This window comes from Dermacentor variabilis, chromosome 8, assembly GCF_050947875.1.
Source record: "Dermacentor variabilis isolate Ectoservices chromosome 8, ASM5094787v1, whole genome shotgun sequence".
NCBI classification, from domain to species: domain Eukaryota; kingdom Metazoa; phylum Arthropoda; class Arachnida; order Ixodida; family Ixodidae; genus Dermacentor; species Dermacentor variabilis.
Window position 1 is genome coordinate 136,589,907 of NC_134575.1, and position 25,176 is coordinate 136,615,082.

The following is a 25,176-nucleotide window of genomic DNA, read 5'->3' on the forward strand; positions in this document are numbered from 1 at the left end:
TTTACCAGATGGCTTGCCGTTCAGTCTGTCCTCATTAGCCATTATGAATACGTAGCTCGCGCGCCCTGTTGATACGTTGTGTCTGTCATTCTAAGTATTTCGTGAGTTTCACTAAAGTTACCAGAAAATCTGTATAAATTACCTATATGTTCCATCATTCCTTAAGAATCGTAAGGAAAGCATATGGCAGTATTAGAATGCGCACGGAACGTTTTAACAGAGGTATAATAAATAATAAACGGAAAATCGGACATCCACCCGTTCGTAGCAATTGCTACAAAGGAAACCCATACGGGTTCCTCGAAAGAAAACGCCTCATAGTTGAAGAAAAATTCGTCCTGGTCCGGGACTCGAACCCGGGACCACCGCCTTTCCGGGGCAGCCGCTCTACCATCTGAGCTAACCAGGCGGCTAGCAGATGGCAGGGCGAAGTCGAATTTGTCGACAACACGAAGCAAAGGCAAGTGTTTGACGTAGTATTTCTGCGGAAACCCGCAAGGTAGAGAGAAGTAGTGAATAAACGGAAAATCGGACATCCACCCGTTCGTAGCAATTGCTACAAATTCGACTCGAACCCGGGCGGTGGTCCCGGGTTCGAGTCCCGGACCAGGACGAATTTTTCTTCAACTATGAGGCGTTTTCTTTCGAGGAACCCGTATGGGTTTCCTTTGTAGCAATTGCTACGAACGGGTGGATGTCCGATTTTCCGTTTATTCACTACTTCTCTCCACCTTGCGGGTTTCCGCAGAAATACTACGTCAAACACTTGCCTTTGCTTCGTGTTGTCGACAAATTCGACTTCGCCCTGCCATCTGCTAGCCGCCTGGTTAGCTCAGATGGTAGAGCGGCTGCCCCGGAAAGGCGGTGGTCCCGGGTTCGAGTCCCGGACCAGGACGAATTTTTCTTCAACTATGAGGCGTTTTCTTTCGAGGAACCCGTATGGGTTTCCTTTGTAGCAATTGCTACGAACGGGTGGATGTCCGATTTTCCGTTTATTCACTACTTCTCTCCACCTTGCGGGTTTCCGCAGAAATACTACGTCAGAGGTATAATAAATATAAAATGTTCATGTGAAGACTCACCTGAAGACGGGATGTGCACTTCGTAGCTCTTTAACGTGAATACAAATTCCCTGAAAAATGCGAAGTTGTGTTGGTGAAGTAAGGCTTGAGATAACAACTTTTCTAGCATATGGATATCATAGCGATTCATGATGTGGCGATTGCAAACAATTACACCTATAAACCCATACAGAACCAAATAATAGCGCCTTTTTATGAAAATAAATAGAAACAATGAAACCAGTGCGCGCCTATATAGCATCTACGGACTAATGCACTCATGGTATCTCTACCAAGAGATTTTCTTTTACTATTTACGACCACGAAAGAAGTCAGTAAGCATTGAAACACGCAGCTACCTGAAAAAATATTACAGGTGTAGAGAAGAAGAAACTCGCTAGAAAGTTGCGTCACATGCTGAGCACGAGGTCGCGGGATCGAATCCCGGCCACGGCGGCCGCATTTCGATGAGGGTGAACTGTGAAAACACCCGTGTACTTAGATTTAGGTGCACCTTAAAGAACCCCAAGTGGTCGAAATTTCCGGAGTCCTCCACTACGGCGTGCCCCATAATCAGAAAGTGGTTTTGGCACGTAAAACCCCATAATTTAAAAGTTGCGTCACCATAGCTTGTCTCGAAGCCAGAAGATCAGCAAGCTAGAAGGTGGCGTCGCCATCGCGTGTCCCACGGCCATTTCACCCATACAGCTGGGTCACCGTTGTTGCAGCGATGTTCCTGGCACTCCCACGACAACTCCAATAAACCTCGTCACCTTTGGTGTGGGTGCAGGGTACGCGTTCAGACTTGAAGCTTCAAAGCAGGATTCTCCCATCCATTCCCCTCAGGGCGGAAAACCGGTTTAATTTAATTAATTTGTCGCTTTTTTATTTTCATTTATTTAGCACAAGTAATTTCCGCTATGTTTTCCTTGGGGTCAGTGTCTGCTGGCTTTTTATGATATGACTAAAAAAAATCGCGCCCCTCGTTTAACACCCTTCTTCTCATTTATTCCAACCGTGCCATAAGGTTCCTGTCTAGGTAAGCCAAAAGATATCGCTCAGCAAGGGAGCGATATGAGACGCTATACATATACCGTTCTTTTTGGAGGAAAAATTTCTCATTCTATTTGGCGAAGGTTGAGGAAAGGTGAAGTTGAAGCGATTTTATAAGATCTTAAACAGACACACCACATTTGTAGTTTTGGTGCTGTTGTGTTCCAAAATAAATGTGAGCTGTCTGTTTGAGATTAACATATAAAGAACTTACTTTTCTTAGGTCGCACATGCGCGCTCCTTCATCTTAAGGAGGTAGTCATGGTTCCTTTGAATTTTGAATGCGTACTCATGCTGGCTACGCTTTATTCTGTTCGCCGGTTCCACCTGACCTCGACAGCGTTTTGCACATGACACCCGGTCTTTTACCTTTGCACATCACCGACCTGACTTCAGAGCACCAAAAGGACCCATAGATAGCCACTGTTCTGAACCTTCAGAGGAATCCTGTCGAATTACCGTGCCTTGTGCTCTTCGCTGTCGAGGACTACATTTCGCAGTTCGAGATGGAATTCTCTACCGCCGAAATTACCACTGCGACGGCCGCAAGTGCCTTCTAGTGGTCCCGCGCCAACTTCGTAGGAATATCTGCGCTTCATTTCACGTCGAGTTGTAGTATGACTATGGGGGCGGGTCCGATACCTACACGCGCCTTCAAATTCGACATTACCTGCGGGGCATCTACAATTAGGTGAGCAAATGGGTGCCCTTGTGACTTCATTGCCAGCGTCACAATGTTGCTCCTCATTCTGCCGCTCAATTACAGCCACTTCCATGAGCAGTCCGCCTATTTATTCGTTTCGGGATTGATTTATATGGTCCTCTCCTATGTGCGGCTGATGGCAACCGTTGGGTCAAAGTCGCGGTCGATCACCTGAGGCGACATGCGGAACCCGCTGCCATCCCAGTTGCTAGAGCGCACGACGTCGCTTTCTTCATCATCCATCACCTCGTTCTGCACCACGGTGGTACTCGTGAACTCTTGAGGGACCGAGTGCGCGCGTCTATATTGAAGTAGGGAAGTCTTTGTATTGCAGTGAAGTTTGTATTGCCTCCCGCGCTTTCGGTGCTACACGATAAGAATCCTGCCAAGTGGGTTTGGCATCGGCTTCGCTGATAATACGCTGCTTCGTGAGCGGCGTCTGGTTAACTCGTTAACTCGTGAAGTAGCAGTTATGAAACTGACTGATGATCTCAAGAAGGCTATTGCGTTCGACGGGCGATAAAGGAGGCTCACATCAACCACAGTGGCAGACATATGCACGGTGGACGGCATAGCTGGTGGTGGCGGTGACTGTCGAAGACAGGACGTAGAGAGTGGCCGTAGTGGCTTCGTCGGAGTGGACGACAGTGTGAGCAGCAGTGAAGTGGCTTGAAGTGGATGACAAACAGCTTCCACATAGCTGAATCGTCGCGGCAGCGCATGCCATTCGGTAGAATAAAAGGACTATTGAGCCTACTCCCAGACGACATCAGTGACAGAGGCCACCTCTCGTGCCATAGGAACGATCCCAGCTGCCGGATCTCCTCGCACACAATCTCTCAAATGACTTCATGCTCAGAACTGCCGCAGCTCTCAGGTAGGAATGAAGCACTCAACGTTGAGTTATTGCGATCGTATTGGCGGTATCTCTGCTGCTGCAGTGTTGGTTCGATAGCGGTAGCCTCCTTGATAAACTCGCCCATGGTCGTCGATGGATTCCTCACGAGTCACCAAACAGTTTCTCCGTCACTCTCTGGAAAGGCCGCAACTTTTTCGGCCATCTCAGGATCTGCTCTACGGAAAAGGTGGGCCATATTTTCTGCGAACATGGCAACGCTCTCATTTGTTTTTTGAATAGGGGAATCGATACAGCGCTGTGAATTGCGTCTTCTGAAGCTACTAGTGAAAATGTCAAGCAGCCGACCGCGGAAGGCATCCCATGTGGTGAAACTCCTCTCCAGGTTCACAAACCGCGTCCGCGGACTATCTTGAAGATGAAAATAGACATTGGCCAGCTGTTGCTGGGAACCCCAGTCATAACTGGCAACACTCTCGAGCTGGTCCAGGCAATCATGGACATCTTCAAAAGCATCGCCATGCAAACTTTCGGTGATCTAAAGTTTTGCAGCGTCACCTGCTATGGCCATGCCGGAAATAGGGAGACGCCTTCCTGCAGAGTTCTGCGAGCGTGTGCACTCGGGTGACCAACCTAGCAGGCGGCGACTATACCGGTGAACAGGAGTTTCGACAAACGATGGTGATTCCGCGTTCGATGTATGGCTCCACGAAGGGGTGCCAAGCATGAGGCAATCCTACCCAGCACCTCCACCAGCGTCACAGTCTATTTGGAGACGGGAAAGCTGTTGTACAGGATGTATAACAGCACTCTATGAGAGCAATCAACGCGACGTCGTTGTCGTCTCTGTTTCTCTACCCGCGCACTACTTCAGCGTCGTTTTCATGGCCTGACACATAACCGCGGCAGCAATATAGGGTCTGGCAAAATGAGAAAACACACTTCTTTTAGGCGGAACCCCTCAAAAAGCCTATTATTGCTGCCATTTGAGTTCTGCCTCAGTGTCCGCAGCCGTTAATTGGGGGTACAGTATTTGGGCAGTATTTGCCACAATGTCGATTAGGGTCGCAGCACACGCTGCTCACCAGATGCAACGGGCAGAGCATCCACGCATCAAAGACAGACACATTGTGTGCACACGTACGCATTGTATGCTGCACATGCACGTGCGCATGAGTGCAGCATACATTCTCATTCTCCTAGGCGCTCCACCTAGCGCAAGTGTGTTATTGAACCAAGTGAATTTCGCAAAGTAACATGCGTCAGAAATTCCTAAAGTACGGCCCACAGATAACCTGCAGAAATTATAGTTGAGGATTATATTTCGAATATACCAGATAGCATAATTCTGATGCGCGGAAACTCAAAGAAAAACAACTTTACAGCTTCCGTTTCAGGTCGGTCTGAGTGACTGCGGCCGCTAGATGCTGGTATGGTACTTGGCTGAAAACAGAAAGAGCCCACGAAAGATCTAGACCAACTAGAGGCTAACAGTTTTGCTGTAAAACAAAGAGATGAATAATATGTTTGTGAAATGGCACCGATTTTTGGAAAGAAGCATTAAAAGCAATGACATGTAACACAACTATAGCAGAGAATGGTATAAAAAGATATCAGTAAATGTGAGATATTTGCTGACCCAGCAGCCCTATCCACTGCAGGTTCACTGCAAGACGCTTGACTCGTCCAGTACTTACCCATTCGTCGAGGTTTCATTAAGAATGTATCCATCCTATTGAATAATTCCTCCAGATTGTTTGTCGCTATCTAACCCTCTTCTGCGCACAGTTTTCTTTCTGTTACGGCGAAAGTTACTTTGTTAATATATTGATTTCGATGTTATGTGCACTAAGTTTTCATGTACCACCGAGGCACACTTTATCCTGCTTTGCATAAATACTCGTCATAAAATCAAGATCGTCTTATTTTCTTTGTTTAGCTTAAGGAGTTCCATTCATGCACCTACCAGCAGCAGTTCACGTTGCAATCCGCCGCCATGTAGAAGAAGCCTCTAAAAGGATGGCTGAAAAACTGCCTGCATGTGTTTTTGTCTGGTACAATATTTCCTGCGGCGCACCGTGTATTTCATATATTTAAGTTGCAAAATTATGAGGTAAGCGTTTACTAAAACTTATTGTCGATCAAGAGCACGAGTTACCGCCCTTCGTCGCCTAAAAGTTTTACTACAAGGAGGGTGGTGACATATTTTCGTATAGGGAATCAGCAACACTAGTAGTTCCGTTTCTTGACAATGCACGACTTTAAATGATAGCACCATTATCTTAACGGCATCCCATTATGAGCAACGACAAGAAAGGGCAGGCTTCTAAAGTATGTCTAGTTGCTTTTTAAGCAACTCGATTGAAGATATCAGTCATATTGGGCGCCATTAGTGTAGCGATTGTGTGCACTGTGTCCTTTGGAAACGTCATCCTTTGGGCAGACAGCATGCTATGTGAGTTACAGGTTTAAAAAACAGCAGGAGGAAGTTTTAAAGGACGAGAAATTTTTTGCGCAATGCGATCATATTGCTACGGAATAGTATTTCCAATGACGAACAGGCGTGCAGTAAGAACACGATGACGACGATTGGAGGCTAGCGCGGGCTGTTGCCTCTTGGCCAAGTGCGGCGTATTACGTTGTAAATATACTTGTATATAGCTTTTCATCTGCATCTTCTTACGTAACAATATTCACATTTCTACAGGTAAGCCACTGTACATTAAATGACTGTTCTTGAAACACATAAAAAGAAAACAAAGAATGTGCCTAAATAAGGCCATATTTTTGAGTGATCTATTTTCATAACTTCATTTCCATTTTTTATATAGTGACACCCGGTTATTGATATATATTGCATCATGGGCCTTTTGCACCGTCGATTGCGACATTATAGCGATAAATGTTGAGGAGAGTGCGTAGAGTTATGCATTAGTCAATTATTCTGCACTCACTAGGAGCGTAGTGTGTCCAATCTTGTAGTATGCACATAGGAAGTTTAAATAATTTGTATGCATGCAAGTGCTTATTTTATCTAAGGTAGACGTGATAAAAAGAGCAATTGCAATTATTAAAAAGAAGAAAGCCGAGTGATAAAATTATTTACAAAATGCGCAGTAGGTCACACTTCCAAAAATTGTATTAAACCTTGTCAGCTGCACTGCCTAGATGCGATAAAGTCTGTTTGCGTTTTCTCTGTTCATGGCTTTCTCAGAAATGGAACTATGTAAAATGTCGTTTTCTAACGAATATGAATTGTTCCGTTTTCCCACGTCAGTAACATTAAAGACCAAGTCAACTAATTATATTATTATACTTGCCGTTTTGTCCAGGTTCCCGAGTCTCCATTCTGAAATTAAATTCGTATTTCGGAGTCATGAAGATGAAGTGTTGAGACCTAAGATATTTATTATCTTTCTCTACAATAAAATTATAATATTTGAGGAGTACAGTACTGGTAAAATCGCGAAGAAGTAGATATAAATAGGTAAAATGAGTATTGTTTGAATAACAGAATTTCCGAATCGAAAGAACTTAACTATTTCTGAAAACCGCCCGAGAAGTATGAATAGATTGTCCGACATTTTTTTTCCTGGGCAAAATGAAACGTAGCACCGATAAGAAAGCCTGGCTGGTCGAAAAAAGAACAACTGATTTATACGTTGCATGGCTTATGACAGTCACACCCAAATGCACGTAATGCCATTACGAGATGGGTGTCCGGCCTTCCTCGAAACCTTTAAACAATTGATTTCGTGTGTTCGGTGTATAATAGTAAGGACAATAAAACAAAACAGAGGGCATAAAAAGCAGCGGATGCGCCTAGAGTGTTCCGTTCATCAAAGCCGGAAGTTTGCTACTACAACGCCACATTGTTTTCAAAGATAAAAACGATGTGAATATCGACATAATAAAGTACTTTGCTTCAAGTGAGAGAACAAATTCAATTGCAGGCTGCCTAAAATTGATGCATTCAGAAAAATTGTGCCCGAGAGTATTCATCAGAAGTGATCTTCCCCGCATTCGTCCTAGTACAATAATTTTCCCTTCGGTCAGGGAATGAAATCGCGGGTGTGGTGGTCGCATTTCAGTGACGGCGAAATGCGAAATTGCCCTTGTCCAGTGCAATGGAGGCACGTTAAGTGCCCCTGATCAGGACACATATTATTATTTAGTTATACGCTGGAAGTTGCTACGTGCCTCTTGGGAATGTTATGCCGCAACAAATTTTGGAATTGGTTCAATAATAGCCGAGGTAGGAATATTTCCGTGCCGAGAACCAGTGATTTAGGGAGGCGAGTGGAACAGCAAAAAGAAGCACTCTAACCACATGCCCCGTCGAGTCTCCGCAAGCGAAATTCCTCCCCTGCGTTCGCCCATACCCGACCTCGAGGATCGCGTGACGCATACGTCACGGGCGCCGACTTCATTTTTTTCCCTCGGTTTTTGATTCGTGGCGCACTTCCGCTGACGATGACGCGCGCGAACTGTTGCGTTTGTCTCGCATGGCGCAGCACACAATTTTGCGCTCTGCGCACGATTACACCTGACTATCAGTATATGTCAGTGCTACACGAATGCTGAAGTCGACACAAGCGCATCACGGAGCATGATCAGGCGCTGGAGCACGGTAGAAAACGACACAGTATCGTTGTCTGCGCACGCGACTGCACGACGTGGCAACAGGCAAAAAAAAAAAAAGAACGGAAGTAGATCTCTTTTGCTGCGGTGCGTAGCAAAACAATGACACCCAGGCATACGTGTTTCTATGATTTCTTGTTTGTATAAACTTTAATTCGGCCATTGAAGCAACAGAGTACACATATAACAAATGTTGCCTTCAATAATTCTCGAAATCACGTGCCACTACGAGCGACGTCACAGCACTGCCATGCACGCAGGCGCCCTTTTGCGATATGCATCGAATCTACGGCTGGCAGCGCTGCGTCCTCGAGTACAAGCACAATGCTCATTCGGTTTCAAATTTAAGCTCTTCCCGCGGCGCGTTGTGATGCAATACTTAGCAAACGCGATCGTTAGCGCACATTGCATGGTGGCGCTTGTCAGCTCAAAATGGCCAGACCTGATGAATGGCCATTTAAAGATCCCCTGGTTGTCAAAATTTAGCCGTGGTCCCTCACTACGGCGTTCCTCGTAATCAAATCGTGATTTTCACACGTACAATCGCATCATTCAAGTCGATTCTATCTTCCGTGAGACTTCCATAAGTGATTGCATCTCTTACACGTTAGTAAAAAAAAATTTACCGTTCAAAAATTTCGCAAATTGAATTATCGAGTTCTATTGAAGATCATTCGCCATAGCGTTCGTCTCAAAATTTCGAACATTAACTAATGTACAATCGAATGAACTAGACGCAACGAAACACAAGAAAAAGGCTGAGACTGGTTGATGAATAAATGATTGTGAAAACATGGTAATATGGGCGAATAGTGAAAGTTGAGTTACATAAATAGTTATAGTGCATTTCTTGCGCATTCGCCACTTATATCGAACACTTATATTTACAGAACATAATGTTTTCTGCTTGGGATTAGCAAAGCATGACACATTGCAAAAAAAGAAGAGAAAAACATTGATTTCTTTTTGCAGAAGAATGGACCGTAACACGAGGGCGAGACATCTATTCATAGGAGCAGTAGCACTTTTGAATAATAAAAGGAGCTTGGTGTCACATGAGAACATATAGGAAAAATCGTGTTCGCTGGGAGTAAAGTAATTCATGATACGCGTTAACTTATAACATCGCAGCAAATACGAGGGACCATTATTCTACAGGGAACTCATGTCAAAGAAATAGGCTAATAATTAGACAAGGGTGGCGATGTGGGCTTGTTGGTGCATTTTGACGAAAGGAGGTTGAGCACAGGGAAACACAAATACAAGGGAAGGCACATTCGACGCCCAGGCTCTAAACCCTGCGCTCAACCACCTTTATTTTATAATTAGATGTCTTATAAGTTTTCCACTTTTTAACAAATGGTATACTTCACCATTTTCTAATCTATACGGACTTTCTGTACTTAAGCGGCTTGTGAGTGAGCAAATGTTCGAGTGCCGACCTACACTCATCGATTGATGCGCACAAAGTGACAGCTTTAGTTGACACTGGCGCAGACTTTTCGAATATGAGTGACCAGTTGGCACACCGGCTTAAGATAATCAAAACGCAATGGACGAGCCCTTATATTGAAAATGCTGTGGGCACCTATAGCGAACTGCAGGGCTCCAGATAGGAAATATACATTTTGGCGTTAATTTTATAATTTTAGAAGGGTGCTGCAGATCACTCATCGTTGGTATGGACTCCTTGCGGGTGTATGGTGGAGACTGGCAATTAGAGGCCGATGAGCAGAGACTGCGAAAGGAGTGCTTTTGTGACGCTTGATGGACTCTATGAATCTGAAGTTCTACTTGTTGGTTTTTGATCCGCCCCAACCATGCTCCAAAGGTTGAAGGATAAATTTCTCTCAGACCTTAAGTGGAGGTTTGATTAGAGTACCTAAACAATCTAATTGCTTATTGTGCCACATTTGATGTTCATCTCAGAAGGCTAAGGTTAGTTCTTCAAGCCATACAGTCTGTCAGGCTCACTTTTAAACCAGAGAAGTGACACTTTGGCTATAAAGAACTTTGATCAAGGTTATAAGTCACAAAGGTGTCGAACCTGATACTAACAAAATCACAGCCGTGGCAATGTGTTTAAAGCGCATGGACAAGAAGGCAGTCAGAAGCTTCCTGGGCCTTTGCGCATTTTACCGTCGATTAATTGCGGATTTTGCACGAATGGCTTCACAACTCATTTGCCTAACAAGAGAAGGCGTTACCTTCGTGTAGAGATAGAAGCAGGAAGCAACATTCTACGAGTTCCAGGATCATCTACAATCTCCGCCTGTTCTTGCCCACTTTGATGCTGATGCGCCGACGATAATCCAGACCGATGCCAGAAACGTGGGTCTAGGTGCCATTCTTGTTCAGTGGCAAGATGGCGCTTAGAGAGTTATTGCTTACGCGAATAGAGCACTATCATGTGCCGGCTCGAACTACTCCTCCAGAGAGAAGGAATGTTTGGCTGTCATAAGAGAAGTTACCATGCCACGCCCGTACCAATATGACTGCCCTTCTCAAGTCATAAGTGATCACCACTCTCTGTTGGTTGATGAAGATAAAAGATCCATCTGCAGGTTTTGAACGCCGGAGCCTGTGGGTTCAAGAGCGCATGACAGTGGTCTACGATTTGGGAAGGTAGCACTTAGATGCTGACTGCCTTTCCAGATCGCTGTTCGAGTCAAGAGGCGTAGATAATGACGAATCCGCAGGTTCTTCTTTGGAGTCGGTAATGCGGTACCATCTCTCAACAGTAAGCGGACCAGGAGCTCGCTTCAGTCATTTATTTCACAGAAGGCGGCACCATGAATATGCTTGCAGTTTTCTCAAGGGGCCTGTCAACCTTCTGCACACGCAAGTGTTCTTTTTAGGTAGAACATCTCTTTAATAAAGAAGCAATATATACTACTCGTCCCTAGAACTCTCCGCGACGAGATATTCCAAGCCTTTCACGTTGAAGACACCTTAGGCCACCTTGGCTGCACAAGAATAGTAGCGCGAATCAAGACGTATTACTGGCCACAGCTCGTACCACAGGTGAAGCTGTACGTTTGAACGTATCTGCACTGCCAGCGACTATAAGTGCCACCTCCAAGACCTGCCGGATAATTACATGTCACTCCAGCGCTGCAAATGCCGTTCGGACAAATTGAGATGGATGTTTTGGGTCCATTGCCTATATATACTTCTGGAAATAAGTGGATCATAGCTCCGACAGATTACCTCACGCGATATGCGGAGCCAAGGCACTTCCGAGGGCACACAATTTATTGAAAACGTCGTCCTGAGGCACGGTGCTCCAGTGGTCATCGTAACCGACGGGGGAACCGCGTTCACGGCTCGGCTTCTGCGAAGCGTACTCACGCTCAGTGGCACGGTGCAAGCAGTGGGCTTACGGAACGCCTGAACAAGGCTCTCACAGACATGCTGTGTATGTATGTATGTATGTATGTATGTATGTATGTATGTATGTATGTATGTATGTATGTATGTATGTATGTATGTATGTATGTATGTATGTATGTATGTATGTATGTATGTATGTATGTATGTATGTATGTATGTATGTATGTATGTATGTCGACAAGAACTGGGACAAAATATTGCCCACGTAAGGGTCGCTTATAATACGGCTCGGAAAGAGACGAAACAAATGAGTTCAATCAGTCTCCTTCTCGATAGAGAAATGATTGCAATGCTGGATGTTATGCTACCTCATGATTCCAGCGATTCCGAGACTGACGCTGTAGATTTTTACCGTGCGCGCCGAGAAGCAAGACAGTTTGCATTACTAAGGTCTTGATGAGGGCTAGTTGGTTCATATTTAGAACTGAGGTTGAACTAAGCGAAAGAACAACGACACCAGGAAACAAATACCCCAGACAATCGCTGTCTGTGCTTGTCTTTGGTATTTGTCTATAACGCTTGTCTGTGGTATTTGTTTCCTGGTGTTGTTGTTTTATTCGCTCTGTTCAAGCTCAGTTCACAGCAAGACAGCTCGCGCGTCTTCTAATAACGGTCCAGAAAGACCGTGATCCCCTACCTTACAATCAACATCATCGATGCGCCGTCCACCAGCCCAGTGAAAGACTTCGGGTTTGGACTCCGCTACACCATCGAGGCCTTTCGGAGAAACTTCGACACCCATAATTTGGACAACACTAGGTTCAACGAAGCCCTAGCGACGTCAACTACGAAGTCGTCCCTCAAAGTCGAGCTTGCTCCAGGCGCCGCAGGACCTGGCTGAGGCTGTGCGCGTAGTGCCCATGAAACACTATTTTTCTGAATGACACCAATACTTTCTTGTTTGGTAGACACCGGGTGGTACCCGAAGAGTATCGGTACGATGCTGTTTCTTGAGGGGGGGGGAGAAATGCCGCCTCCCTATCTATGCCTATACATTGCAGATGAAGGCGACGACTGCGAGAGTGTGAGCGAGGTTTTAGAGAAGAACCTTGAACTGAGCCGTTGTTGCAATTGTCTCCATCAAATATGCCTCTCCGCTCTTGTTTACGGGGAGCCCGGACAATATTGTCAGATGTCTACGAACTCAATCAATATTACGCAAGTGCGGGTAAAGTTCAATAAAACATGTCATTTGTGCTTTCTTAAGGACAATTGTGCTTTTGTGACACCTACAAAGTCCACAAATACTACTTCCTTGTCTAGGTTTAATTTTGTTATTTGTGTGACCACAGACTCAAATATATAGGCTTCTAGAGTACGCATACTTGTATGAGGTTTCGCTACGTCCGATTCGGAAAAAATAAAGGATCAACATCCGCGTAAGATACGCCAGCATGCGACTTTCATACACCGGTGTAGAATTCAGGGCCAGAACACCAATTGGAGTTCATTAAAATGCATTCGTATGTCGAGCTCTGGTGCCTACTTTCTAACTTACAAAACTATATCACATTCTATCAGCTGCCACTCCCAAGGTGTTAGCACCTTAGCTGGAGGCATTACGATATGTTCAAATTGTGGCACACCCAATTGAATGCCAAGCTCCCCCACAGTGTGAGAAAGGCTCTCTTACTGAGGGTATTATGGAAAAGCTTTACACATGTCAAATCGTTAACAGTTTTAGAACACGGATGTTTATAATTAGAGTGTACTAGAGGTAAATATGTGAAGCTGATGTTTGATACGAGCAGATGGAGTGACCACTGATTCGACTTTACGTATAAGCTTTCAATGGGGTTTGTTCTGAAAGTGTCTGTGTCCAGGTGGATACCTAGGTGGTGAACCGGATTTAGCATCTTTAGCGCATTCGGGGCAGCAGAGTGATATACTACAGCTACATAATCCTGTAGCTTTGAAATGAGGCTTTTGTGAAGATTCATTAAACGCCTCCTGTTCCAGCACCATGTTGGGTGAGGTATAATTTTTGTTAAGGTATTTATTTTTAGGCATTTAGCTTTGATATATTTATGTGTAGATTGAAAGTAAGCTTAGAGTCAAATATGATGCCCTAAACACTTGTGTTCTTTGTTCACAGATACTTGTCGTCCACACAGTTCTGCACTAGGATTGGGAACTGGGCGTCTCTTTCTTGTAAAAAGAACATAAGATATTTTGGGGGGGCTAAACTTTAAACCCATTTTCGTTTGCCCACTTAGAACCATTTTTCAAGCTCTGCTGTACTTATTTCTCCCACACTGCACTGCTACAGGAAGTAGAGCTCGCAGCGTGTCCATGTTAGCGATCAAGAGTGTGTAGCTGAGCAAGCCTCCATGCGGTACTCCAGTTTCTTGTACAACTGTACCTGACAATACATTGCCGAGGTTGACGTGGATGTCAAGATTATGCGAATAGTTGCCTGTTAAATTGAGCGTATTGCAACGGATGCCCATTCCTCAAGAGCCTCAAGTGCCTCAAGATTCCGCAAACTCAGGTTGTGTTGCACGCCTTGACCATATCGAGCAATATAGATAAGAAAAGCTATTCAAGTAGAAATGTGTCACGGATATTTCCTTGAATGTGCACAGAATGAACAGCTGTGGATTACCCTTTTCTGAAGCCATATTGATAGGCGTCAAGGATTTTGTTCAGTTCAAGGAAATGTATGAGCTACCGAATGATCATTATTTCAAATTACTTTGAAAGGCAACTTGTGAGAGCTATGGGGCAGTAAGTTGCTGCTGAGGATGGATCTTTACCCTGCTTCCAAATAGGGACCACAATCTGTTCTTTCCATACGGATAGAAGGTATCCGGCAGACCCAATAGTGTTGAAAAGTGCGAGTAGTGCAATTTGTGTGTTAGTGTTTAAGTTTTTGGTCATGTCATACATGACCCTGTGTGGTCCCTGTGCAGAGCTGTTGCATGCAACCATGGCAGCCCTCAACTGGGTAATATTGAAAGTACACTTATATGGCTTCTTTTGTAGGAATCCGTGGACAAATTTCTTGCATTATTCTATTTGTGTGTGTTTCAGTAAACATTGTGAGTAGTGGATTGAGCCTGAGAAACGTTCATAGTGCTCTCCAAGAGAGTACGCCAGCTCTTGTAAGGTATTCCCTTGGTCGTTCACCAAAGGCAACGGGTCGATTTCTTGTCCTTTAGATTTCTTAAGGCCTTCCACCCTTTAGGCTCCTTTTTCTATGAACTTATGCCCGATAAACATGCATCGCAAGTTTGTCTCTTTGCATGACGACGTGCCCCGCCTTCCCTGCGATTTATAGTGTTAACTGCCGTAATATTTTTCCATTCAGTCATATACGCAGTGCGCCTTATGCGTTATTCTGCCTCTGTCGCGCTCCTCTGCAGTGTTTGTTCCAGCTGCGAACACGCCTTTTGTGTGAAACACCCTTAATTTGTGGGATAAATTTTTCGGCTGCATCAATAATAAAAGCTATCTAATATGCGACGGCATCGTCTCTACTAAAATTGTTTATAAAACCTCGTGGTAAATACGTTTGTACCTAAATGCTTCCACTCAGCCAATGGTAATTTTCATCGACGAATATGGGGAAGGTTGCCATGCTGCTTTATTAAGTGTAAAGTTATAGGGAAGTAGTCACGAAAGGATTGTTGATGACATTCCATTCCAGATTGGGCAGAAGAGAGGCAGAGGCGATTCTTAGACCTATCGATAAATGAGTTGTGTTGGAGGTTGTAATAGATGCACTCCTTGTTCTTAAACAGGCACGCACCAGACGTCACAAGAAAAATTTCAATGATTGGACCTCTCGTACCACAACGCGGGTCTCCGCCCTAAGTGTTGTCAGGTTAAAATCACCCATGAGTACGCACATAGGGTACGGGCAGTTGACCTATGAGACTATAGAAATATGTTTTTTTGAGCTGATAGTTGCGTGGTACATACACAAACCAGAAAGAACAGCCTGCACTGACACTGCTTCAAGCGGTGTTCGAAGGGTCAAGTGCTAGCTAGCAAAGCTCTTGTAAATTGTGGCTACACCGCAGGATGAGATGTTAGCCTCACCGCGCTTTTTTGAAAAAAATTTATATTATGTACGAAAGTTTGTTTGTGCAGATCTTAAGTATGTTTTCTCGACATACAGCACTTCTGGGATTAGTTTATGAAGAAGTTCTTTAAAATCATCTACATTGCCTAGAAGACACCTAATATTCCACTATAATAACTGTGTGTACATTGTTTCAGAAAAGGATCGTCCTGTGTGTCTAATGCCTGAAATCTCACTTAACCTATAAGCCGTTTTCCGGCCCTGTGATGCGGCGTTCCTTGATTATTGCTTTTTTGGAGCGGTCGCGGGACTCCCGCAGCTGCATAGGCACTTGCTGCGCCGTCTGCCTCGAAGAGTTGTCCATCACCTCATCAAGGCAGCTGGACACCCACTATTTCGAGCTGTTTGTCCGTCCTGGAGCATTTGCCTCGGTAGACGAAGCCCTTTCAGCTACCAACCCGGAAGTCGATGGCCTCGTGTTCCGGAAGGGCTGAGCAGTGCTGGCTGCAGCCGCCTAGAGGGCGAATGACATCACCGCCGCTTCACTGGGTGTGGACCGGACAGCCGACGGGGTCCGTTGCGGCACCGCTTTCTGACGCGCCAAATCGGCAAAGCTATTCTACGGCACGTATGTCACCCGCCTTCAAGCCTCTTCAGATGAAATATTGATACAAGGCAGAAACCATCTTTAAACAACGCGCTCAATTTCGGGCGCCTTCCAAGAGGACAACGGCAAATTGATGATAAAGACGAAGGCATAATGGCACGTGCATTCACCGCACGCACTCGCATCGTAGGCGACTGTTGTCGGGGGATACAAGAAGAAAAATAGGTAAAGCGACGGTCGAGAGGGTAAAGAGAAAAGGGCATTCCTATCTCCTGTTCGGAACGCGGCATTCGTCTTTTTATTTACTGCTTGAAAAGAAGTTTGCCCACAATAAATAGTTGTGTCTGAATTCCTTCAACTGTTCGCTACAATCCTGTTTGAATGTGCTGGGTAATGATTTCGAGTTTCAGACCCAACGAGCCCACGCCTGTCCACCAGCGCACGAGCCGTCGCCTATGTAGTGAGTCGCCTGACTTTCCTCTTTCGCCGGAGCCAACTAGACTAGCAGCAGTAGACAACACCGAAATTACATCCCAGACCGCTTCAACCCGCATCGTCATTGATCAGCCGTGGACGCCCGAGCCTTTCCGCAGCGAAACCTTCGAAGACGCCGAGGAATGGTTAGAAGGCGTTGAGCGCGTCGCGGACTACAATGAATGGGACGAAAACCGAAAGCTCAGCAACGTCTACTTCGCGTTGCAAGACTGTGCACTAACGTGGTTTGAAAACCAAGAAGCTGCCTCCGGTCACGGGATAACTTCCGACGGGAGCTGTTGGCCACGTATCCGAGTGCTGACCGCACGGAAGGAGCTGAAGCCGCTTTGCAAGCAAGAAGCCAACGACACAACGAAAGCGTGGCAAGGCATCTCAAAGATACGTCCCGCTTATTCCGCCGCGCCGATCCAAGCATAAGCGAGGGCAAGAAGCTTCGGCATCTGATGCATGATGTGAGGAAAGAGCTTTTTGCCGGTTTAGTTCTGAAACCTGCACGCACTGTCGCCGAATTCCACTCCAAGTCTACAACTAGGGAAAGGATACTTCAACAGTGAGCGAGCCTCTACAACCGCGATATGAACGTCGCATGTGTGGATGCAGTGTCGGCAATGTTCGGTAACAGCGTCGAGGTGTGACGAGAACTCGTAAGATCTGGGTTTCGAGAAGAGCTTCAGAGGCAACAGCCGAACAATAGCCTTACAGTGGTCTCTTCATTAGCAAAAGTGGTTGACGAAGAAGTGAGACAAGCAGTCCGCGAACAGCACCCGCAAGCACAGCCACACGCGTCGTCACCGGTACGGCTCCTGAGTTTTCTCGGAAAAGGTGAGGTTTTTTCGACCTCACCAACTCCACCTTGTCTTGAGGATCCTTTTAAATCTGTCAGGACTTGCTCCGCCGTGCGATTGGGGCTTTTGTGCGCTCCGTTTGCTTTTTTCGACCATCTAATACCATGAGCTGGCCGGCTGATGGCCATGGCCGCCTATGTACGCGGCCATGCCTAAGCCTGAGGTTCCCCAGGACGACCAGATGTCCGGGCGAGACTCCCCTAGTGGTGTCAAAACGCCTCGTTCGGATGACTCAAGTGTTTCAGTATTCTCTGATGAAGGAGACGCGGTGGTTCGTGAAGCCGAGATACCTGGAGGGGAACGCGATCCGCCTGCAAGGGGCGGCCCCGCTACCACGCTTTTACCTCCTCTTGTTGCTGCCCTCAGTTCCCCGCGTTCCATTTGCGGCAACTCGGTTTCCACTGTTCCACTGGATTCCGAGCAACGGATTACCGCCTCCATCCACCGCATTGTAGAGAAGCAAAAACAAATCACCGACTTGATCTTTCATGCCTCTTCTAAAGTAGCGAGTGCGCAACGCTCGCAAATTGTATCCTGGCTTGCCGAGATATTGCAGGAATGTTCTGACGTGCGTGCGATTGCTGCCCATCAGGCGGGTCGCGTTGACGAGTTGCGGGACCAGCTGCAGCAGGCGAGGCGCCTTGCTGGCGATACGCTGGTGGTTCCACCACCTCCTCCTTGCCAGCCCAGGACATACGCGGCTGCGGCGCATCTTGGTATGCAGGCTGCTCCGCTCACGTACCGGCAGCCCCCAATCAGGACACCTGCAGAGGTTCTACAAACGGACCCGGGCCGGACGGTAGTTCCTCCACGGCCCGATGCAATCAGGCGAGAGCAGGAATTCGTCCTGTTACTCATCCCTATCGCTCCTTCCGCCTCGCCGGCACGCGATGTCGTAGCCCCTCTGAAGACAAACATAGACCCGATCACGGAGGGAATCTGTGACGTCTCTATGCGCCGTACACGACAAGGCATCATAATCTTCACTAATGAGCTACACTCCTTCGAACATCTTATGGCTGCAATCGAAAGGAACCCGATAACGCGTACAGCGATTTCCATCAAGGTGGTGCAAATCGACAACCCCATATTCGCATATCAGGCGTCGATCCTAATGCACCCGCTCATGGCCTCCTCGCCGCTATCAGTGCGCGCAATCTATCTATCCAACTCGATCCTAAATTCTGTAAAGTGCGAGTCACTTTCCGTGAACGCTCCGGAAACTTCACCCATGTCCTTGCCGTCGATGCAGCCTCCTTCCGCTCTTTTACCGCCTTCGGGCGGTTGATCATTGGATGGACTTCGGTGACGGTGCGGGAAGATTTGCATGTCCCCACCTGCACCTACTGCTCGACGTACGGGCACTCGAAACATGCCTGCGCGCATAAGTCGGACCCCTCGCGGATGGTATGCACGAAATGTGCAGAGTCGCATCTTGCAGAAACGGGCTCGGTCCGTATGGGGGACGCTGCGGTGTCGTGCGCCGAGTGCCGGCGGGTAGCGAGGGCGTCGTCGCATCCCACGGGCGATGCGACTTGTCCAGTTTTGCTCGAACGCATAGCGCGTATGCGCATGCGCATGGACTATGGATAAGATAACACGCACCACCTACTCTTATCCCTTGGGGGCTGCGCGGTGGCTCTTCCCATCTATACCTCCTGCCGCCAGATACACCTGTGTGCTCACTATCCCTCGGCTTCCGGACTTGACACAAGTGTCGCTTTGCCACTACGCAGACCCTTTCCCCATAGGGTGGGTGCGTACGTCCCTCCATCCTCCTCAATCCTTGTTCGTATTTCGTTGCTCACCATGTCCCTCACTTCCTTCCAGTGGTTTCATTCTCTCTATTTGCTTCCTTCCTATCTTCTATCTCTCTTTCCTCCATTTTCTCCTTTTATCGGTTAACTTTTGCCTCCTCTTTACTCCGCGCATTTTGCCTTCCTTTATTTCTGACACCTGCGCTCCTATACTCATCTTAACGCTCTCCTCCACTTTCTCATCCACTCTCAACCATGGCCCATTGCACACCCATTACATTTTTGCAGGCTAATCTGGCGCATTCCCGACAACCAACATTGCTGTTGTCAGACTTTATTCAGCAGCACCACATTGATTTTATTATAATTTCCGAACCTTATACATGAGGCAACTCTCTTTCGCCCCTACCTCACACGCGCATCACCTTCGCTTCACCAGTAACTCCCTGTCTGGCTTTTTAGCCCCTAAACATACCTATGATCTCTTCCTAATCCATTCCCATCCGGTTTATGTCATGGTCTCCTGTGTTGCCCCTTCAGTCCCTTGTGTCATCCTCGCCGTTTGCGCTCCACCTCACGAACCACTGGAACCCCTTTTTGAGGCCCTACAAGCTCACCTGTCCTCTATTACTCAACCATTTCTGGTGATGGCGGGTGATTTCAATGCGAAACACTTATTGTGGGGCCTAGTGAAAGGTGATATCAGGGGTGCGCAGCTCACACAATTTGCTGCCGCAAACTGCATCGAGTGGAGCAGACGACGACACGTCGTGTGTCACTTGCTGGGCAAAAGTGAGACCCAGCGTTTATTCAGCACTGGTTTTATACACGTTGTGAACAGGCGGGTAACGCCCTTATTACATGGGGGCGTATCGTGCCATGAACACAGAGCGCGCTGCATGCTGAGCAGATTAGATACAGATTACGATACATCCCCCTTCGTAACGAAAAAAAAAAAAACTTAGGACAAGGAGCGCTTTTAGCTCGGGAGAACAAAAAGAAAGTTAAAGAATCACTGCACATCCAAAACTACAGCAAAGATCAGAGCACTGAATACAGTCACGGCACTTGTTGAAAGTTCGCGTCATACATTAAGCGCCGAGGTGGTCTGCGTTGTCTTGTAGTCCTTGGAGCGGCTGCTTGTTGCGGAACTGTCGGCACAATGCTCGCTGTGCTGTTTGGGTTTTGCGCCGCCAATGGGTCGTGTTGTGTGCTGGCAGGGGCAGCGTATTCTTGAAAAACACCTTCGTCGTCGTGAGGAGGACCGCTAAGGCGAAAAGATTCTCTAGTTGGCAGCAGATGCTCGCGGTTGCGTCGCAAGAGTTGCCCGTCTTCAGTCATGACAACGTATGACCTTGGTTGACCAGACGACTGAAGAACCCGAGCCTTTCTTCTCCATGATGAGCTGTCTTTTATTCTGACCGTTTCGCCGTTGTTGAGCGGTGCGAGTGGCCCTCTTGAGTAGTCTGTTTGCTGGCGTTTGTCAACCCGCCGGCTTTGTCCGACCTGAACGGTTGGAAGAGTTGTTCGCAGCGAGCGTCCCTATAATATTTCGGCTGGTGACCAGCCGCATTCCAGTGGAGTTGACCTGTAAGCGAGAAGACCAAGCCAAAAGTCTTGTTTAGCTTCAGTTGTTTTCTTCAAGATTCTCTTGACTACTTGTACCCCCTTTTCGGCGAGTCCGTTGGAGCGGGGAAAATACGGGCTTGAGGTCACGTGTTTGAAATCGTACACTTTTGAGAACATGGCAAAATCTCTACTGGAAAATTGAGGCCCGTTATCAGTGCATACCTCTACAGGTATGCCATATCTGGAAAATATGGCACTTGCTGCATCTACAGTAGTTTTTGCTGAAGTGTCTACGAGCTGTTGGACTTCGGGAAAATTCGATAGGGCATCATAAACACACAAGTAGGACCGACCTGCGTGGCTAAAAATGTCCATGCCGACGCGGTACCATGGTTGGTCTGGAACCGGACGCATAATCAAAGGCTCTTGCGGCAACTTGTAAGCGTACGTTTTACATGCAGAACATGCCTGTGCAAACGTCTCGATATCAGTGTTCATTCCTGGCCAGAACACCAGGCGCCGTGCCCTTTCTTTGCACTTGTTAATTCCCATGTGGCCTTGATGAGTTCTGGCCAACATATCGCGCCTCATACTGGCCGGAATGACAATCTTACAGCCTTTCAAGAGAACCCCTTTTACTTCCGATAGCTCAGCGGCAAAAGGCTTGAACGGTCCTTCAATTGGTTGCCCGTTCTCCAGGTGCTTTAGCACAGCGGCGAGCTGCGTGTCCTTTCGTGTCTCGGAAGCCAGTTCTTTCCACATGGTTTCGCTGACAAGAGAATCAACCACACTTACTGCGTGCACTTCGACGTCGTCGTTGTTGTTGTCTGCGTTATCTGCTGCGCCCTTAACGGAAGCCCTGGACAGCATGTCCGCCAGTAGGAGCTGTTTTCCTGGAACATAATGCATTAAAATGTCATAGCGTAGCAGACGTAAAAAAAATCGCTGCAGTCTTGGCGGCATGTCACCGATCGCCTTCTGTGATATGGAGATCAACGGACGATGGTCAGTCTCAACGACAACCTTCCGCCCATACATGAAATGGTGAAATTTCTCGCAGCCGAAAACTATGGCCATTGCTTCCTTTCCAATTTGTGAATAGCGTTGCTGCGTATCAGTAAGCACTCTGGAGGCGTACGCAACCGGTTTCCATGCACCGTTGTGATACTGCAGCAAGGCAGCACCGATTCCGTTTTGTGACGCATCGCATGATAACCTGGTTTCTTTTTCAGGGTCAAAAACTGATAGCAAGGGCTGCTTGCTAAGGCTGTCGCACAGCGCTCTCCACTCTTTTTCGTGATTTGCCGACCATTCGAAAACAGTGTCTTTTTTTAGCAAGCTTCTGAGAAGCGTTGTCCTTTCTGCTAGTGTTGGCAAAAACTTTCCAAAATAGTTCACGACACCCAGCATGCGTTGAACTGCTAGTTTATCACTAGGGGGTGCCATCTGCAACATGCACTCAACATGGGATGCATTTGGACGGATTCCTTCTTCGTTTAATTACGTCGCCCAGGAATTCAATTTGTTGAACGCCAAACTCGCACTTTGCTGGATTGAACGTAAGGCCCGCACGTTCTGCCGCTTCTAGCGCTGATCTTAGACGTTGGTCGTGCTCTTGTTGGGAATTGCCCCACACGAGTATGTCATCGACATACACTAACGCCAGGAAGCGCGTCAAAAATTTCACTTAGGGTTTGCTGAAATACTTCGGACGCTGATGATATTCCGAAAGGCAGTCGCAAAAATCGATAGCGGCCGAAGGGTGTCGCAAAAGTGCATATCCTAGACGTCTCGTCATCTAAGGGAATTTGGTGAAACCCTGCGTTTGCATCTAGGCGAGTGAATACTCTTGCGCCGGCCAGCTCGGCCTCTATGTCTTCCCGCCTCGGCATCGCGTAGTGCTCGCGCTTGAGGCACTCATTTATTTTCCTGGGGTCCATGCAGACTCGCAGCTTCCCGTCTTTCTTTCGTACGATAACAAGGGGACTCACCCAGTCTGTTGGCTCAGTGACTTTTGCAATTATTCCGGCTTGTTCCATACGTGACAACTCCTCCCGAAGTGGCTCCTCTAAAGCCAGTGGCACTCGACGAGGTCTCTGAACCACTGGCGTGGCGTCCTTGCGAAGCACCATGTGGTATACTCGTTTGACGCAGCCGGTGCCAGTGAAAAGGTGACGAAAGCTGGCAACCACTTCTTCAGAGCTGTTTTGCGATACGCTGTTCACGCGTGAAATCAGTCCCAGGCGTTCACTCGCCTCAAGTCCTAGGATTGCTTGGCGCCCCTTTCGTGCCACGAAAAAGCTCAGCATGGCAATGCAACCATTTAAAGAGACTTCGGCCCGCATGACGCCAATGTGTTTGATTACATCTCCGCCGTAGGAGCGTAAAATCGCGCTGCTGGGGTACAGGGGCGGCTGTGGGTTCATTTTGGCGTATAATCCATAAGGCAACAAATTTGCCTGCGATCCCGTGTCAACCTTTAACTGAACTGCCACGTTCTTGATTTGGACTTCCACCGTCCAGTCATGCTTGCTGGACACATTCTTTGCGGATACGTCGAGAATCTCGAAATCGTCTTGGCCGCTTTGCAACTCGCCAACAACTGCCGTCGCTTTACAACATCTGGCAAAGTGGTTTTTCCGCTGACATCTCCGGCACGTTTTTCCAAAAGCAGGGCACCTTCTTGGGGAGTGTTTTCCGCCGCAGTTTCGGCAGTCATAACGTGTCTGTTCTCGGTTTTCGCGGCTCGTGCTAGTCCTGCTGATAGGATGCACTTGGTGTTCCTGGTTCCACATTTCCTTATGAGTTGCTGATGCTTCAGCTGCTTTACAGGCTTGTTCTGCCTTCTGCAGGGTCAAGTTGTTGTCCCTGAGGAGCTTTTCACGTACCGTGTCGTCATTTATCCCGAACACAATTTGGTCCCTGACCATCGATTCCGCCAAAGCTCCAAAGTTGCAAGCACGTGCTTGATTCTTCAGGTCTCGTAAGAAATGCTCCACTGGTTCGCCAGCAGCTTGGATTCTTCTCCTGAACATATACCTCTCGTGAACCTCATTGGTCTGTGCAATGCAATACTCATCAAATTTTTTCACCACTGTGGCATAGTCGTCGTTCTTCTCGCCTGCTGCAAACGTGAAGGTGTTAAAGACTTCAATGGCCTCTGCGCCCGCGACGCTCAAAAGCAACGCTGTCTTCTTGGACTCAGTCCGAGGCTTTTCTGCGACCTCTGACGCCGTGAGGAAAATTTCAAACCTTTGTTTGAAGAGCTGCCAGTTCTTGCGCAGGTCGCCTGTTGTAAGGAGCGGCTCCGGTGCTTTGAGGAAATCCATTTTCCGCCACAGGATCGCTGGTCTTCACGCGTCGTGCAGGAAGTGCATTGCCATGCTATCCCACTTCTGACACCATGCATCGAGTGGAGCAGACGACGACACGTCGTGTGTCACTTGCTGGGCAAAAGTGAGACCCAGCGTTTATTCAGCACTGGTTTTATACACGTTGTGAACAGGCGGGTAACGCCCTTATCACATGGGGGCGTATCGTGCCATGAACACAGAGCGCGCTGCATGCTGAGCAGATTAGATACAGATTACGATACACAAACAACTTAAAACCATTAAATGACCCTCGTTCGCCGCCTACCTTTCAATCCCACCTTGCTGAGAGTTGGATCGATGTTTCCTTTGCATCGGTCCCTCTCGCCTCATGCGGCTACAACTGGTTCGTCGACGAATCCCAAACACTATCCGACCACAAATATGTTTTATTTTCTTTTTTTGGCCATATCAGACCCCGCCATATACGATTAACAAAATCGACTACATCTCATCTTTTACAGTCACTCGTCACTTCTCCATGGTTTTCGTTGGTCCAACAGACAACTTTACTATCACCCAATGCAGTTGATTTGGTTTTGGCGAAGTTCTACATTCTCTTCGACAAGCTTCGTCATCTCCATTCTCGCTGGATAAGGCCGCGCCCCTCTCCGACTAATTCATGGTGGACTCCCGAACTTACTATTGAACGCAAACGCATCCGTGCTCTCCGTCGGCGCTTCCAACGCACCACTGACCCGTTCCTTCGACAGACGTTTAAGGCTCAGTAATATGATGCCCATGCCAACTATAAAATGCATATCGACCAGGCCAAATCTGCTGCCTCCAAATCTATCT

The 25,176-nt window shown here is 47.2% G+C and overlaps 1 protein-coding gene and 1 non-coding gene across 2 annotated transcripts; both read right to left on the minus strand.

The window, feature by feature from the left end:
• Nucleotides 1-334: 334 nt before the first annotated feature.
• Nucleotides 335-409, minus strand: TRNAS-GGA (transfer RNA serine (anticodon GGA)). The gene has a single exon. It is a non-coding gene; the product is annotated as a tRNA-Ser (tRNA).
• Nucleotides 410-2,940: 2,531 nt separating this feature from the next.
• On the minus strand, nucleotides 2,941-24,336 carry LOC142591584 (uncharacterized). Its single transcript, XM_075703894.1, has 2 exons — nucleotides 22,855-24,336; nucleotides 2,941-3,069 (listed from the first exon to the last, which is right to left on the minus strand). The coding sequence occupies exons 1-2, from the start codon at nucleotides 24,334-24,336 to the stop codon at nucleotides 2,941-2,943; spliced, it is 1,611 nt and encodes a 536-aa protein (XP_075560009.1).
• Nucleotides 24,337-25,176: the final 840 nt, after the last annotated feature.

What these genes read in the sequence shown, in the direction of transcription:
- LOC142591584 (XM_075703894.1), bottom strand. Translation starts at nt 24,336, where the DNA reads ATGGATTTCCTCAAAGCACCGGAGCCGCTCCTTACAACAGGCGACCTG. An exon ending in CCGAGCTGGCCGGCGCAAGA is followed by an intron (nt 3,070 to 22,854) that starts GTATTCACTCGC and finishes ACCGTGGTGCAG; the next exon opens with AACGAGGTGATGGATGATGA.